General features: G+C 44.0%; 1 protein-coding gene across 1 annotated transcript in view; it reads left to right on the top strand.

The window, feature by feature from the left end:
• The first annotated feature begins 11,340 nt into the window (after positions 1-11,340).
• LOC116992811 (limbic system associated membrane protein) overlaps positions 11,341-17,534 on the top strand; it is a 1,292,475-nt gene continuing 1,286,281 nt past the window's right edge. Inside the window, exon 1 of the mRNA XM_033052803.2 lies at positions 11,341-11,779. Coding sequence (XP_032908694.1) covers positions 11,713-11,779 — 67 coding nt within the window. The 5' untranslated portion in view covers positions 11,341-11,712. The remainder of the gene's footprint in view (positions 11,780-17,534) is intronic.

Raw genomic sequence — 17,534 nt, 5'->3', positions numbered from 1 at the left:
AAGTTCCTGATGTAACTTGGATCAGTCTTTTCTCTTTTTAAATTCAAGCTATGCTCATTGATACCAAAGCAAGGTCCAGGACAATGCAATTTCCAGATCTACTTTTCTGACAACAGCCTGATAGAGAACATACTTATTACTAGGAGTGGGAAACAGGAGATTCAAAAACTAAACTAGAGCTATGTCTGCACTGCTACAAAACTGGTGTTGAGACCAAAGAACATGCACCATATTTGTATCCTGTCCCTGTCACTGTTTTTCATAGTGCCAACTGGCTGCTTGCATAAACCCAAGGTGTTTGTTGACCCAAGTGGCTCACCAAGCATGTTCAGGCAAACAGAATGCTGGAGACTCTGAAATATGTGCCTTGTCAACACCCCAGCTTGCATTTATGAGTTTACAGTCTGCACAACAGAGAATTTTGACCTTGGGGTAACATCAGTCCATCTAAACTGAGCCTAAGTGTTGAATAAATTTAGTAGCTAACTAGGAATAGCTCTGCTATGACCTCCTTACAACTGTGACCACAGTTTCATGGAAACCATAGTCATCTTCTGCCTTTAGTAGCAAATCTCTTCTGCTTAAGTTGAAGGATGGCTCTATTAGTCTTATATTCTAAGTATCTAAGTACAAGCAACCTGCTTCCCATACAGGCCCCAAATATGCCATATTTTGCTTCATTGATTTCTCAGGCAAAGTTGTTGGGGAGTTGGAATCATGCACAGCCAGATATAGAGTCATTGTTCAGTCTTGCATTTGCCCTGAGATTGCTGGGGATGCAATCAGCAATCTCAGTTTTACAAGATGCTTGCAAGGCATAACCTCTCCAGGGCACTTATTGAAATGAAACTCTGCACTGAGAAGGAAAAGTTGCACAGATAAAATGTGTTTTCATATATTTTCCAATTCATTATTCATCATGAGCAGCTTAGTTGTTTTTCAGAATACTTTCATTACTGTGCTCTATTTTAACCATTTTAATCAATGAAAAAACAAAGCCTGATCCAAACTTCCTGAATGTCTAAACAGACTCATGAAATTTGTGACCTAGGAAGGACTTGGAATCTATATTTGAAACTTTCTAGGACCTCATGGAACTTACATATTATACGTAGTAGTGTTCTGAATGTTTGGGCCCAGCAATAGTATAACAAACTCAAGTTTTCCAAGTCATTGGAAGTTGCATTTACCACTGGACTCCTTTCTTTTCCTCTCCATTATGCTAACTTCTGAGTCTACTTACAGTAGAAATGTGTGCTGGTCTCGTTAGTTCACAATAACGTCACTGTATCAATGAAAAACTGCAGCATGGATGCTGTTCTCTTGGCAATAAAATGCTTCTACTGGTGGAAAAGAAGAAATTTTTCTACTTGGAGAAGAAATGGATCTGCTCTGTGAGAAGCACACCTTAAGGATCTGTTTCAGGGCTCTTTGTGGATATAAAATAGGTGATCTTATGGAAAACTCTTGTACCATTACATGCCTCAATTTCCCCATTTGTAAAATAGTAACAATGAGCTCCTGATTGAGACGTGAAGAGTAGTGTACAAAAATCCATAATTTCTTCATCCTGGATGCTGCCACTTGTGTGTAATTGTCATGGACATTGGTCCATAGATTATTAAGTTGCTGGGCAGAGGGGAGGGCAAAAAGAAACACAACAAAACCCCTTGGTATAGTGGAAAGTGTTGTTCTAGAGAAAAACTCCACTTGCGGCTCAGGGCGGCTCAAGACCGTGGGCGGCTTGGGGCACCTCAGGGCTGGGCGGGCTTGGATTGGTCCCACTTTTCCCCTGCCAGGGCCATGCAGGCTCAGATCGGCCCCGCCACCCCCTCTGTTGGGGCCATGCAGGCTTGGATTGACCCCACCGCCCCCTCTGCTGGGGCCATGCGGGCTCGGATCGTCCCCACCGCCGGGCTCGGGGTGCCTTGGGGCGGCTAGGGACCGCCCACAGCTCGGGGCCGCCCGCGGCTTGGGACTGCGCGCGGCTTGGGGCGGCAGGGTGCCACCGCTCCCTCTCTCCCCGCGCGGCTCCTGCTGGCCAGGGCTGCCCGGTCCCGCCCACCCTGTGCGGCTCCTGCCGGCCACGGCCACGGCCACCCACTCCCACCCCTCCTCGCGGCTCGGCGCTCCTGTGGTGCCGCACCCCCTCGTGGCTTGGCTCACGGCTCGCACTTCCGGATTGGCAAATTTTGCAACTTTTACGTTATATAAGGCGCACCGGACTATAAGGCGCACTTCCAGGTTCGGACCAAAATTTTAGTCAAAAGGGTGCACCTTATTGTTGTGAAATTACTGTACTATCAGTTATTGGACATGATGCAGTTAAAATTCTGGATACACTTTTGGGCATGCATGCCCATATGCCTGGAAAACTTGTTTTGTTTCGTTCTTTCAGCTATATTTTTCAGTTTAATAAAAGATATTGCCACTTTCTACAAATCTTGCCTCCCAGTATTTGCCTTTCAAGTCTCTATCCACAGTATTTCTGCATTCGAACTGTTAATAAAAGGGTACAAATTGGTTCTTCCACTTATCATAAAGCACTCCCCCAGTCCCAAATATCTTAAACAGACCTTGCTTACTCAAACTTCCAAAAATAAAAACAAAATCATAAACAATACACCCTTGTGCATTAGACTAGGTCTGAAAAGCATAAGCCTGGGAATTAATAATTTCAGGATGTTGTGAAGCATTGCAAGGAGAGTGTCACAATGGGAATGCTCACATGGCTCAAGGTCCGGCTGTCTTCCAGACTGCTGAGTATGGATGCCCTAACATTAAAAAAAAAATCATAAAAAAACTTGCTGCTTTTCTGTATTTCTGTCCAGAAATATTTCTGTTCAGCTATGTGCAGGTCAGCTCTGCAGACAGTGAGGCTGCCATCATTTGCTTCCCATATCTCCTTTGGGTGATAGGTATAGACTTGACAGTCATTTGTTTGGGACCTTCTTGTGTCAGGTGGATATGCTGGAGCTCAGTCAGCTAGGCACAGGCAGAAAATGGCTACTATTTCCTTTCCTGCTTTGCCTAAACAACAAAGAACAAGTTTCAGCAGTGCCTAGGCATAGGGCAGTCCGGTCTCTGAAGTCAACGCACAATTTATCTAGCAAAGCCAACAAGCCATAGCCTAAAGATAGAAGTACCAGCTGGGTAGCCCAATGCTTGATTTGTTGTACCATGGGTCAGGGAATTGGGCTGCAACATCCAGTAGCTCCTTCCCGGCAGGCACACAGTGTTGACAAAGGGAAGCACAAAGCCCTCAGCTGTGACTAAAGACTTGAAAAGCAACAGCTGGGATAAAAGGCAGCTTCTGGGTAGGGTGAGGTGTGCATTAGGGAAATTGGGTGCTTTGTCAAGAAAACGTATTTGGTAGAGTACTGCCTGGGGGAACATGCCTTGAGTCCCAGGAGGAGAGAGAAGGGTCAGCACTGAAAGTTCCGCTGGAGATTTGAAGACCAGGGGGCTGCAAAAACACTTCTTAAAAGACCCTCTGTAGTATTGAGGGATTCCTTCTGCCTCTGTGGAGCCAGTTAGTATTAGCTGTGGCAAGGGTTTTGTGGTGTAACCCTCTCCCTTTGGATAGCAAATTCCCTGTTGCTCAAAGGAGTTGAACCGAATTATTATTTTATTCCCAGCTTGAAAGAGCTGACTCTTTTCCCACAGAAAACATGACAACTCAAAAAATTATCTGCCAAAGCTTGGTTTTTTGGGTGTTTTTTTTCCCTGGGTGCTAGCCAAATTTCTTCTTGTTGTCATTCACACTTGCAGATTTCCTATAAAATCATACAAATGTTGAAAGAGCGGAGGCCCTTTCTGTAGAACTTTGTGTGTGTATTTCCTTTAAAGCTCGTTTCTTCCTGCCTGTGTTGCAGGCTTTCTCAGTGTGACCTGGGTGAGGCTCCCCTTGGAGAAGGAGTCGACACCATGGATACAGTGTGGTAGACACGTTGATAGCATCTGTTATGCCATTTATTTTATGTTCTAATTATGCGACAATGCCTGAATGTGTGAATGTATACTGCTGGCAAATGCTTTTTTGTGACATAACCTTTTATGTGACCCAACTTGTAAAGGAGGTGGGTCTGCTAAGGCTGATGCTAGAGAAACTCAGCCATTTGTGCAATACCAGCTCATGCAACACATTCATCTCCAAGAGTTCTCAGTTCAGTCCCTGCTGCATCATTGCATGGTTGTCGGAATTAAGCAAGGGTTCTTTCCATCTTGTCGTTCTTCTCACAGCTCCTCAAGTGCTGTTGCTATCTTATTTTCTGGCTATTTCTGTGGACTTTAATCTTAGGGAATTGCTATGTAGCCATATGCAACCTTCCACAGTTGCTGGCCTGGCATTTATTTGCTAAAAAAACGTTACTTTCAGCTTGTGGAGTCTTGTGGAAACTAATGGAAAATCCTCCCCTAGAAGCCTCAAAAAGGGACTCTGCCTTACTTGATGATTTTCACAGGAAAACAGTAGAGAAAAAAAGAGATGGGAAGAGTAGTGGGGGGTAGCAAGAAGCTGAGAGAGGGGAGAGGTGGGAATACAGATGAGGAGTAGCAGAAAGGAAAGAAAGGTGGAAAGTGTGCTTTGAATAGAGTTGACTTCTCTTAAATGTCTGGCTGGAGGCAAATGAGAAGCATAAACACTGTTTTCTCAGTCTAAATAAAGGAACTTAATCAGGTATGAGACTATTTATCATGGTCTTGAGGCCCTTGCATCCCTTCCAAGAGAACTCACATTTCTGGACACTGCAGTCCTTGACCTTGGGCAGTGGCGGGTTTCACAAAACCACATGACAAATGAGTATTTCTTGCAGAGAGAACATCTCCTTCCTCCCCCTTTCCCAAGATCACGTGCAGCACATGCCACAACACTCTTCTAAATCACACTGAAATGCACTATTTATCATAGATGCACTAGTCCAAAGCCATGACATGAAACCCACAGATAGAACACTCTATAAAACAAGTAGTGATACACATATGTCAGTGTCCTAGTTTGGAGGACAGGTGTCTGCTAAGAAAGGCAGGAACCTCTCTTTGAAATGGAGAATGTAAACACCCTCCCTCCAAATTATTATAATTTTGAAATCAAGGGGCTCTCAGGCAAAAATATGGGAATTAGGAATAACAGTTCTTTACTAGGGAAATTAAAATAGAAATATAGTACTACAAAGAAACAAACCCCAAGCCCTGACAAAGTCAGAGTACAAGCTGACACCCCCTCAGGCAGGGTGTTGGTAGCAGTTCAATTACAGTAATTTCATGATTATAAGCGGCACCATTTTGACTAAAATTTTGGTCCGAACCCAAAGTGCGGCTTATAATCAGGTGCAGCCTATATATGGACAAAGAACAAAAAGTTGCTGTTTTAGTTTGGAGGACAGGTGTCTGCTGACAAAGGCAGGAACTTCTCTTTGAAATGGAGAATGTAAACCCCCTCTCTCCAAATTATTATAATTTGGAAATCAAGGGGCTTTCAGGCAAAAATATGGGAATTAGGAATAACAGTTCTTTTCTAGGGAAATTAAAATAGAAATACAGTACTACAAAGAAACAAACTCCAAACCCTGACAAAGTCAGAGTACAACCTGACACCCTGTCAGGCAGGGTGTTGATAGCAGTCCCATTAAATGGTGGCTGCATCCTCCTGCAGTGACAGATGTGATTCAGTTGAAGCAGTGCTCCTGCAGAAGGTGCAGTTTCCCTCTGGAGGTCCAGTGGTGATGTGCAGAAATCCGGTTTTCCTCTGGAGTCCAGTGGAGAAAGGGTCTCCCTTAGTTTCCCAAAACCTCTGTTTTTGTCTTGGTAAGAAATGTTGGGCTCTTCCCCCTGGCTGGAGCAACTTCCAATGGGATGAAGTAATTTTATCAGTCACACAGTGGGACTCAATGGCCATTAGCAGACAATGACTTCCTGGAGGAAGGCTGGGTTGTGAAAAGATAAAGAACAATGCCCTGCCTGGTTTCAATGGATGGCCCATTAGCAGATTATCTGCCATTGAGATAAGGATCACTGTCCCCACCCTCAACAGATGGTGATAGAACAGATACCTTTTATCACACTCTGTATTGTAAGATGCGGCTTATAATCAGGTGCGGCTTATATATAGACAAAAAACCAAAAAGTTGCTGAAACCCAGAAGTGCGGCTTATACTCAGTGCGGCTTATAATCGTGAAATTACTGTAAATGGTGGCTGCAGTCCTTTTGCAGTGACAGATGTGGTTCAGTTGAAGCAGTACTCCTGTCGAAGGTGCAGTTTCCCTCCAGAGGTCCAGTGGTGATGTGTAAAAATCCAGTTTCCCCTCTAGAATCCAGTGAAGAAAGGGCTACCTTAGTGTCCCAAAATCTCTGTTTTTATTTTGGTAAGAAATGTTGGGATCTTCCCTCTGGCTGGAGCAACTTCCAATGGGATGAAGTAATTTTATCAGTCACACAGTAGAACTCAATGGGCCATTAGCAGAAAATGACTCGCTGGAGGAAAGATGAGTTGTGAAAAGATAAAGAGCAATGCCCCACCTGGTTTCAATGGATGGCTCATTAGCAGAATATCTCCCACAGAGATAAGAATTACTGCCCCTACCCTCAACAGATGATGATAAAATAGATACCTTTTATCACATCCTGTATTGTAACCCAAGACAGTCAGAGACAGACATACATGACAGGACACTAAAACACACAGGAAAAAACACTTCTGGGTAGTCTATGGCTCTTGCCTCTTGCTCACTTTACCAAGCTCTCACAACTTACAATTTCAGGAATGCTCATTCTCTTATGTAAACCCTGCAAAATTTGCATGGCCAACTGTGTTTCTAATACTATTTCTATTACAGTTAAAAAACCACTAAGCCTTTTGTTAATGCAACATTACATTTGCACAGTTAAATAACAGTAATTTGAAAAAATCTGTAATGGAAAAGTTAAAAGTTCCTCCATCAACTTCAGCATGCCTGCTGGAGAAGTATTTCGTGGTAAGTTCAGGATAGAAACTTGGAAAATAAATATTATGTGTGTGCTGCACAATCAAGTTAATATTGATATTGCTTGAAGTGACTAAAGCTAAGATGAAATAGAAAATGAAAGTGTGAGTGCTTAAACAGTTAATAGCACAAAGCACATTCATTTATTACAAAATGGTCAAGCATCCATGCTCGGTACATCTAAATCCATTCACTCAGCCCTAATGAAACACTTTCCCTATGCATTAAAAGTAGCTGGCTTTCAATCAGTAAGAGCTCTGTCAGAATTCAACCTTTTTTTTTTAATACAGAATTATAGATGTGCTCTTCTACTGCTGATATTTCATTGGCTCATTTGGCATTTGAATACTGGGTGAAGTGGGAGGATTGCAGTAATTTAAAAAGAAAGGACTGAAAAACAAGGATTGCTGCGTGTTTGGGGTTTGGTTGGTTGTTTCGGTGTTGCTGTTTGTTCTTCCTAATGTTTGGGGGATTTAGGGAGAGTTGAGTGCAATTCTTGATTCAGATTTTGCCCTCACAATATGTAGGTAGCTGAGAGATTTGCCTAGAGGAAAATGGACTCAATTTTGGCTGAAGATCAATTCCAGAGAATTTCAATCCACAGAATCTGATACTCCTGCTCATATTTAGTAGTCTAATGTATGGTATGACTCAGCATGAGTAAGGAAGCCAAAATCCAGTCCTGAATGTTCTTGAAGGTTAGGCATGTGTCAAATATGTTGTAAGAAATAGCTACTTCTCCTTTCAGTCATGACAGCTTCTCCAGAGAAGCATAAGATGCTGCTGCCTGAGAGAGTGCTGCTTCCTTTGTGTCTTTTCTTGGGACTTGTAACTATCACTGCCTATTTTGGATGGGAACATGGGTTCAGCATCATCTTACACACATCCCTATGGAATTTATGGAGCAGAGATACAGTTCTGCTATTGTTTATTATTACTTATAACAAAAAATAATGGTACTGTAATCAATATAAATTGCTATCATAATTGTTATATAAATGTTGCAGCATTTCAGTACTTAAAGGGGGCCTATAAGAAGGATGAGGAGAAATTTTTAGCAGGGCTAGTTGTGATTGGACATGGAAATTATTTAGACGGAAGGAGGGTTGATTTAGATTTTTTTTTTCAGACCATGGCATATTCCTGTCCAAAGTCTGAAATGGTCATGTACTTGAGAGCTGCATGTTATGGGATCATCCATAGGATCTGTAGGTAAAAGATACTTTGAATGGTTGCATGATGATCCACTTTAATTTGGAAAGCTGTGGGACCGTATAGGATTAAGTGCTGGGCAGGTGGGAGATGAGGTTATGTATGTGCCTTTGGGTAGCTGGGAAGCTGGGATAGGTAGCATGCGAATTTTGGTGCCATATATGGGAACTGAGGAGATTTGTAAAACAGTACAAATGCGTGTAATGCTGTATATTATATCAGATGCAGATGGTGAGAACTGACTTAATGGATCACAAAGGTACAGGACAAATGAAAGAAGGAATGCTGAGCACATGACCAGTCGTGTCAGAAATGTATAGAGCTGGTGTAGTATTAAGGTGCTGGCCTAGTTGGTCCCTGAACCTGAGCTAGATGTTTGTGAGGATTTCTGCAAAAAACTCCAAAAACTCCTACTCCAAGCCTACAAACTGATTGTCACCACTTGATTTTGTCATGCTAAGTTCCAAATGTATCTTGAGTGTCAAGTTTATTTTTGACAGTGCTCTCTTTCTGACCATCATCTCTTGCTATCTGTGGTGGTTTGATGCTGGCTGGTCTCCAGGTGCTCTCCAGAGTTGCTCCATCACCCTTCCTCAGCTGGACAGGGGGATAAAAAATACAGCAAAAAACTTTGGGGGTCAAGATAAGGACAGGGGGATCACTCCCCAGGTACAGTTATAGACAAAACAGACTTTGGAAAAATTAATTTACTTGGTTACCAATGAAATCAAAGCAGGATAATGAAAAGTAAACCCAAATCCTAAAATATCTTTCCCACGCTCCTCCCTTCCTCCTGGGATTAACTTCATTATTTATTTTCTCTCCCTCCTCCCTTGCAGTGGTGCAGGGGAATGGGGAATGGGGCCAAAGATCATTTCATCACAGTTGTCTCTGCTGCTCCTCCCACCTTAGAGGGAGGATCCTCAAACTCTTCTGCTCCAGTGTGGGGTCCCTCCCACAGGTGACAGTCTCCATGAACTTCTTCTATATGAGTCATTCCCACAGGCCACAGTTCTTCATTAACTGCTCCAGTGCAGGTTCCCCAGAGGCTCTCAAGTCCTGCCGGCAAACCTACTCCAGCATGGACTCCTCTCTCCACAGGGCCACAGGTCCTGCCAGGACTCTGCTCCTGTGTGGGCTTCCCATGGGGTCACAGCCTCCTTCAGGCATCTGGTCCTCCATGGGCTGCAGGTGGATAACTGATCTATCCTGAACCTCCATGGTCTTCATCCCAGGCTGCAGGGGAATCTCTGCTCCAGTGTCTGTAGCACTTCCTCCCTGTCCTTCTCCACCAATTTTGGTGTCTTACGGACTATTTCTCTCGCATATTCTCACTCCTCAATCCTGGCTGCTGTTGAATAGCTTCCACCTCCTTTTTAAATATATTATCCCAGAGGTGTTACTACCATTGCTGATGGTACACTCAGACCTGGCCTGCAGTGGGTTTGTCTGCCAGCTGTCTGGCCTTGGCACTATCAGACAGAGAGGAAGCTTCTGGCAGTTTCTCACAGAAGCATTCCCCTACCAAAACCTTGCCATGTAGACCCAATACAGTATCAGAGCATGAAAACCATCTGAAATTGAAACTACAAAAAAGAAGCATGCTTCTCATTGACTAGAGTGAGTTGACTTTAGTCCACTCTAATATTTTGATTTCCTTGGGAAGTGAAGCCTTGCTGATAGTACATGCATATCTGTCCATATGTTCTACCTCCTAATAACTTTTCAGTGCAACCAATTTCAACCACATTTAAGAGAGGGCGGAAGGCTAAAAAGTAACTTATTCCTGTATGTCTCTTAAAAAATAGCGATTAGGTAATGCTTCACTCTCTTGATAGTGGAAAACTCGAGAATTACGTAGGTGGTACATAGCAGTAACCAACCAGGCTAAGGCAGGTGGTATCTTGCGTTTTGTCTTTCATTTTGGTCCACTAGGAGGGAAGACCAGCCATATGGATTTCTTCTTCCTACAGGAGATGTCACAGGGGGTACAATGAATTCTGTCTTTTATTAGAGCAGGGGGATTTTTGAGACAGCAGACAGGAACCCACGGGGAAGTAGGCTTGGTACACTGTTCACAGAACAGCTTGCTCTACAGCAGCCTGATAAGAAACACTTCTGGAATGGCATCATTAGTGATGAGAATCCTACAGACCTTTCCTACATGTGGACACTTACCTTTGCTTACCCACACCCTCAATGCATAAATTGAAAAATTATGTCATTTAGTGTTGGCATCTCATAGGCTGCCTGGTGGCCACAATGAAGGGCACAATGTGGCCTGAAGAGGGCCCACAGTGCTATCTGGACAGTCTAGCTGGGTTGTCACACTGCGTCTCAGGGACTGGCCTGAGAAGCTGTGCACTCACATTTCCTCCACGTCCCCAGCTGATAAAGGACACCCTTTGTGAAATGCCTGGAGAGTGACTGATGAAAAGCCCTGTGTGAATGTTAAGCAGTACTTTGTTACTGGTGTTCCTCTAACTGGAGGCAATGATTTGAGGGGGAAATAGAGCTACGGGAGCCAATTACTCCTTGAGAAAAAAAGTTCATGCTACATATGGCAGGAGGAACCTGTATTTGAAAGGAGAAGGGTAGTGGAGGAAGCCTTCAGAGAGCAAATGGTTATTTTTTAAATCTGGATTTCCCTTACAGAAGGATTCTTGCTGGTCCCTCTGAAATTGCATAAAAGTCACAGGAGATCCAGCGAAGATTAATGCAGACTGATGCTTGCTGTTTTTTCCTCGATGCCTTGGCAGCTCTGTAATTACAGTTGGTGTGTCTGAATCTCCCTCTGGCTCCTGTGCACTGCCCAGCAGTGACACCAGCATCAGAAAGACCCTAGCTTCAGAATTTGTCAAGCAGAACTCTGCTAAGAAACCAAACCTGCCCTCTTGTTGTGGTGATGAGGAATATTCCTTTGCTGAATAGCCTCCCTGTGTGTCCTGGAGCTGGAACCTCAGGGACTCTTGAGCCCAGAATGGTTCATAGACTGTGATCCAAGAGATACATTTGTAGAGGAATGACGGAACCATATTTCTATAGCACAACGCATATATATTTATATATATAAAAATGAAACAAATGAACTAGCTTGCAACACTAGGTGGCAGAGGTGGGATCTGTTCTGCTCTGAGCGCTGTCCTATAAGGCATTGCTTGTTTAAGTACAGTCGCATTTAGTTGGAGCTGCAGGAGAGAGACAGAGAGATTCTCTGTGTTTACAGCCAGCCCAGGCTACTGTGGAGCATCCAACCTGGCCCCTCCTTTCTCCAGCACTTTGAGGGGAGAGTGAGACGTTATTTAGGAATCTGGCCGCCGCGGGTCAGCTTGCGCTGCGACTGGATTGTCAGAGCTGGCAAAGCAGAGCCCAGAGGGACTGGAGACACGAATCCCATTTTCTTTGAGAGGAGCGAAGAGGGAAAAAAAAGAAAAAAAAAAAAAGACAAATTGAGAGAGAGAGACAGAAGCGAAGGGACGGAGAAAAAGGCAGAGGAAGCAGAGCGAGTGAGAGAGAAGCATGAGGACCTACTGGCTGCACAGTATCTGGGTGCTGGGATTCTTCCTGTCCCTCTTCTCCTTGCAAGGTATGTGGTGAGTTCTTTCTCGCAACCTCCTCAAACCCTTCTGCTTTAATTGAGGCTGATGGACTGAGGATGGCCTGAAACATAGAGCTGGAAGCTGGAGCTTCCTCTCCCCCGCTTTCCCCTCCAAACCTTCCCCCCCCTTGCCTCAGGAAATAAGCCAAGGAGAGATCGCTGCTGGTGAATCCTATGGTTAGAGGGCACTGCACGTGACTGACTTTGCTGTATTTGCTGTATTTGCGCTTTTGCAGAGGGAGAGTTGTTGGGGGGAGTACAGTTAAAATTTGCAAAGGAAAAGAGTGGTGGGTGAAGGTGGGTATCCCCTCCATCCACAACTGCTGTCTGTCGTCGCTTTGGGTCACAGGTAGTGATTGTCCTCAATTCTTTACCTTGCTGAGGAGATAAGTGTTAAATTTCTTTTGCGGTTTTTGTTTGTTTGGTTGGTTTGTTTTGTGTGTTTTTTATTATTTTTATTTTTGTTTTGTCCAGAGAGGGGGAGGTTAGAGGAATCTCTATCCCTCTGGTCTGTCTGTGAAAACACTATATCCTTCCAGTCTATATCAAGAGGGTGGGAAAAAAAAAAAAAAAAAAAAGAGAAAGAGAGAGAGAGACCGTGATGGAGGGAAGACAGGAGATGAAAATTTGTTGGGTATTGTTGGGTAGGGGGTTTTGTTCAGTGGAGAATTGTCAGCTGGGTTTTCTGCTTTAAAAACCAAGTGTCAGTATGGAATTTAGTTCAAAGTGATGACAGGCATGCTAGCTGGTTTTGAGATGCTTTCTGTAAACAGGAGTTAAGGGTTAATGCATTCCATGCTATATGTATTAATACACACTAATGTCACACATGTACATATAATCATAACTGTCAAAATTGCAGCTTGTGCATGATCCACACTCGCACATATCAATGGTCCTTCCTGAACACACACATTCAGGGATATAGCAGGGAAGATGAATAAACTCACTCTGGCACATACAGTTCTAGCTCCCTAGCACATGCAATTCCTGGAGAGTCTTCTTCCCTTGTGCTCACATTTTCCCTTCCTCTTTCCCCCCACTCCTTCCTTCAAGCCTCCATCCTGAACACTAGTGTTTGAGGTTGCTTGTGTATTAAAATCCCTTGCCTATCCAGCTGCACTAGCCTTATAAGCCTGTGTGTGTACACATACACATACCCATGAGTGAAAATATAAGTATAGAACATAGAAGTATTCTATCTGGCCTACTCTGTGCCTCACAGTCTTGCATTTGCAGTGAGCTGCACCCTTAGAACGTATCTCGCTCATACACGGCTTTTTTCACTGTGCTTTTCTCTCACTCCAGTACATAGTGCAGGAGTGCTGTGCATGGAGATATGCCAGTCACAGCTCCCTCACTTCCCCTTGGCTCCTACTTTTACACACAGTCTTGCATATACTGTTCTCTTCTATTTTGTGTCTACTAAGCAAATTCCCATAAAGGCAGGCTTCCTGTCACACACATGCTTTCTATTGCAGCTTCACACCTGTCACTCCTGCAAGCCCTCGCTATGGAATCCTTCATTTTTTACCACCTTCTCATATTTGCTGAGTGCTCCTTTTCATACAGTCTCACTTCTCCCATTTCTGGGTCTTGTCCACATGCTTTTCACTGCCACATATTTTCTCTCAACTTATGTTCTCTGCAGTCTGGACTGTGAATCCAACACCAGCCCCTTCCAGTTGACTTCCTTTCTTGCTGTGAAGTGGCTATTTCTGACAGGGAAAGAGGATTTTTCCCAGCACATAGGTTGTACATGGGGTAAGAGGAGAACTGGTTCATGTGTAGCATAAGTAGATAATGTCAGCAATGAAGTTGTGTGGCTTGGTGTGAACTTCACCCTGCTCAGGAGGATTAAACAGAGAACTGTCAAAAAAGATGGACATTGGTAAGTTGCGTTGACTCTGAACATGACCTGTCTCTCTGATGCACATTTCCTTGCCTGCAGACCACAGTGCTTTCTCCATGCAGTGTTTTCAAGTCACAAGCCTTTCCTGAGTTTTGACCAGAGCATCCTGTGCTAGCATAGCCAGGAGCTATTTTAGTCCATCCTTATAGCTGGAGCTTATGCCAGGCTGCAGGCATGGACAGGCTTTTACCTGTCCATTTACAGGCTTTTTAGTGAGTTAGTATTGCCACAGTTGTATCTGCCACATCTATTCCTGTTTTGAAGACTTCAGGGAAGGTCTTTTGAGAGCTGTATTGTCAGATATCCTATAAAAAGGCAGAGGCAACATAGTTGCCCTCCCTAGGTTTTGAGACGGGATAGGATGGTGTGGTTTTGTATGAGCATTTGTAAACCTGGAGCTGCTTTTTCGACTGCTCTCAAACTTCTGGCATGATAAAAACCAGAGCACTGCTGGATTTAGTTTCATAGCCAGCCGTAATTTCCTTTCTCTGATGTGAAGAGTGAGAGAATGGGGAGGCAGGGATATTGGAGCTGCATGGGAGGAGTAGCACACTGCCTGAAGCAAACCTGAAGATATTTGAAGGAGTTAAAAAGGGGTGGGAAAGTATTAAAAAGACCCTTAAAAAGACCCAACAAGCCAACACATTCTGCCCACAATATTTATTTCAAATTAATTGTTTTTCACTGAAAGCTGTGGTAACAAGTCTTGAACACTTCTCTAACCCTGCTAAGCACAACTCTGTGGAGCTCTTACCCAAGGAAACAGCAGTATTGGCTTTCACAGACAGTGACCCCATTCAGAGCACTTCCAAGACCTTTGTTAGCACATCCCTCCAGAGCCAGACAGCTGAGCCTCCACCTCTGCGAGCTACCCAAAATTTGTCCGATCCCTCTCTCCCCTTTTCCTCACTGTCCACTTGGGGGTGTACCCATGAACGCAAAATCAGCTCCTTGTCACTCTCCGCTCTCCCAAAGCCACCAGGCGAGGGGAGAAGGGGAGCTCTGCTGGCACTGCCGGGCCGAGCCAAGGCTGAATTGCAGGCGCTGGGGGTGCAGGGAGGAAGCTGAGCCTGGCAGGAGAGCGATGGGCTCCACGGTGCCAAGCGGCCAGCACAGGCTGCCTCACCAGTGCCTCTGCCAGGCAGGATGCAAAGGGCTGCCTGTGGCCTGCCTGCCTGGCCTCAGGGGCTTTGGCACAGAGTCAGACATTGCTCCTTTCCCCCTAGGTTAGATGCTCCAAGTCCTGCACAAAGGATTCTTCCCCACCCCCTGATCACTATGTTTCCTCATTTTGATGGTTTAGGATTCTTGCGTTTCTCTGCTGCTGCACTTCCATTGCTCTTTGCGAGGCAGGTGGCTCGGAGGCAGAATGATTGTTCCTCCTGCATGGTGCATTGGCCTTCCTGCCCTGTGGGGGTTGGAAGAATAAAAGTACCTACACACCCCAGCGCTGCTGGTGGGTGGGATTTTCTAGGATTTTCTAGTGGCAAGCTGCAGCTCTTCCCTCGAATGGATTCATCTCTTAGCACAATGTGCCCCAAAGTTTCTGAGAAAGATCAGATTGTTGAATTGGATTGTAAAGCTGAATTTTACTTTTCCTTTCCACCTTGCCCCCTGCTTCAAGTCAAAAATGGGTGCTTGAGTATGGGGTGGAGAAGCAAATTATTAGGGTCTAAAAAAAAAATGCATTTAGATAATTTAGAATTTTGTGTTGATGTTTGCACTTTCACTTAATATTACTCTAACTTAGCTGTCAGTATGAAAATTAATTTTCATTTCCTTACCCTAAGCATTTTATTTAAAAAAATGAATGCCTTGACAAATTATACATTTCCTTCAGCATTGCTTTAAGTTGAAAATTCTTCTAAACAAATTCTCTCCCTTGAAAAACAGCAGCTGTTTCAAATCAGCAATTTGCTAAAAAAAATCCCAGCTTGTTTTCATGAACCTCTCCGAGAGCCCCACCTAAATGGTTAATTGTAAAAGACTTTGTGTTAAAAAAAAAAAAAAGGCAAGATACCTCCACAGCCAATTTAGTGGAGTAGATGGTTTAGGAAAGAACATCCAGAACTGGCCTGCATAGTCCTAGCAGCATTTGTTTTGTAATATATTTTTTTAGCTGCTCAAGGGTTTTCTTGAATGAGGAATGAATCTGATGAAAGAAATCGAAGAAGCAGTCAGCTAAGTAGAATAGGATGCTTTCGGTTGGTACACAGCGCAAATATTATCTGCAAAGTCTCGTGTTTTATAATGTTACTGGGCAATGCAAGTGTGAAAAATGGTGTATTTGTTAATGCATGAGGTATGTGCAATATATATGGAGAGAAGCGTATACCCGAGTGTTTCTGTGCTGATAACGTGTAATGGATGGGGAGCAGAGAGGGAGGAGCAGCAATGTCTGTGCGAGTGGTGACATTGTGGTGTATGGGGAACAGCATGGGGCGATTGTGATGCAGTTGGATAACATTTAGGTACTACCTAGTGGAGAGGAAAAAAAAGACTTTTTCTGCTCTCCTGAATACACTTTTCTTCCTATCTGTTTCTGGTTGTCTCTTCTTGAGTAAGGCAAGGGAAGCTCTCACAGGACTGTATTGATGAGGTGACAACTCACTCAGTTGCCTTGCATTCCTTAAATGATGAAGAGGTTCAATGCAAACAAAATACTTTTCTTGTAGGCTCAGGATAGGGAAGAATTAGAGAAGGCTTTTTATCTGCAAATGGGAAGCACTGAAAAGATATCCCAAGTGTTTCTTCCAGTTCTATCCAGTGATTGCTGACCATAATAATCAATAATTGCACAAGTAAGAACCCATTTCCTCTAGCTGAATCTCAGCACTCAGCCACCTGCTATGAGGGCTTTGTTATGATAAGTAAAAATTTGCTTCTTCTGTTAGTCTCATGTATCTTTTCCCACACAAGGGGTTTACTAGTTCTATAACAAAAAACCCAGTTCCCAATGTTTTTGGGCACTCCTTTTCAGCCTTGCAGCACTCTCATGGTCTGAGAAGGAGATGTGCTCTTTTATAGTTACTCTTTTCACTTTTTTCTTTCACTAGCAATAGAGCTCCTTCCAGTAAGGGTGAAGAATATGGCTGCTCTCACCCTAGGCTGCTGGCAGAGACAGTGTTTTAGGAGCGTACACCCTTTCTGTGTACGTTGAGTGAGCCAAGGCCCTTGCCTTGCTGGTGGGTCCTGAACCTTTCCTCTGGTAGATTTACCCTGTGCAAGGCTGAGTTGCTTAGGAATGGGTTAGACAAGGGATGTTGATGTATAGGGATGTTGATGTATAGGGATGTTGATGTATAGGTCCCGCAGCAGCTGCTGGGTGCTGTGTGCAGCCTGGAAAGGCTGGTGGGGCTGGGCTGGTGATGAGGAGCTGTAGCACTGCTCTCTTCCCGTGTGCTGTAAAGTAAGAACAGGTGGCAAAAGCTAATGAAGAGTTAGGGCAAGAGATGCCCTTTTTTCTGGGCACATCAGAACACCGGATGGGTTTTTCTGTGGAAAAGGATCAACTGAGGTGGTTGTTGTCTGACAGAGGCTTTTAAAGGACTGAAGGATCTGCGTGAAGTCTATAATGGTACCAGACAAAGGTATCCTGGAAGAGTCTGGGGAAAGTCTTTCATGTGCGGCTTTGAACATGGGGACATGTGTTTTGCCAAATATCGTCTCCTTTGTGCATAGGGTGCTGCTGGAAGGATGAAGAACTTTGATATCTGTAGTCCCCATAGGAAACATCAATCTTTGCCTCTTGATATCCCCTTTTCCTAAAAAGGTACATAACAGTTTCATTTGCTGCTCATACTAAATGAGCAATGATTTTAGCAGCTGATG

Source organism: Catharus ustulatus, chromosome 2 (genome assembly GCF_009819885.2).
Source record: "Catharus ustulatus isolate bCatUst1 chromosome 2, bCatUst1.pri.v2, whole genome shotgun sequence".
In the NCBI taxonomy this organism is placed as follows: Eukaryota; Metazoa; Chordata; class Aves; order Passeriformes; family Turdidae; genus Catharus; species Catharus ustulatus.
Note: the sequence above shows the minus strand (reverse complement) of the source record. Positions and strands in the feature narration are given on the sequence as shown.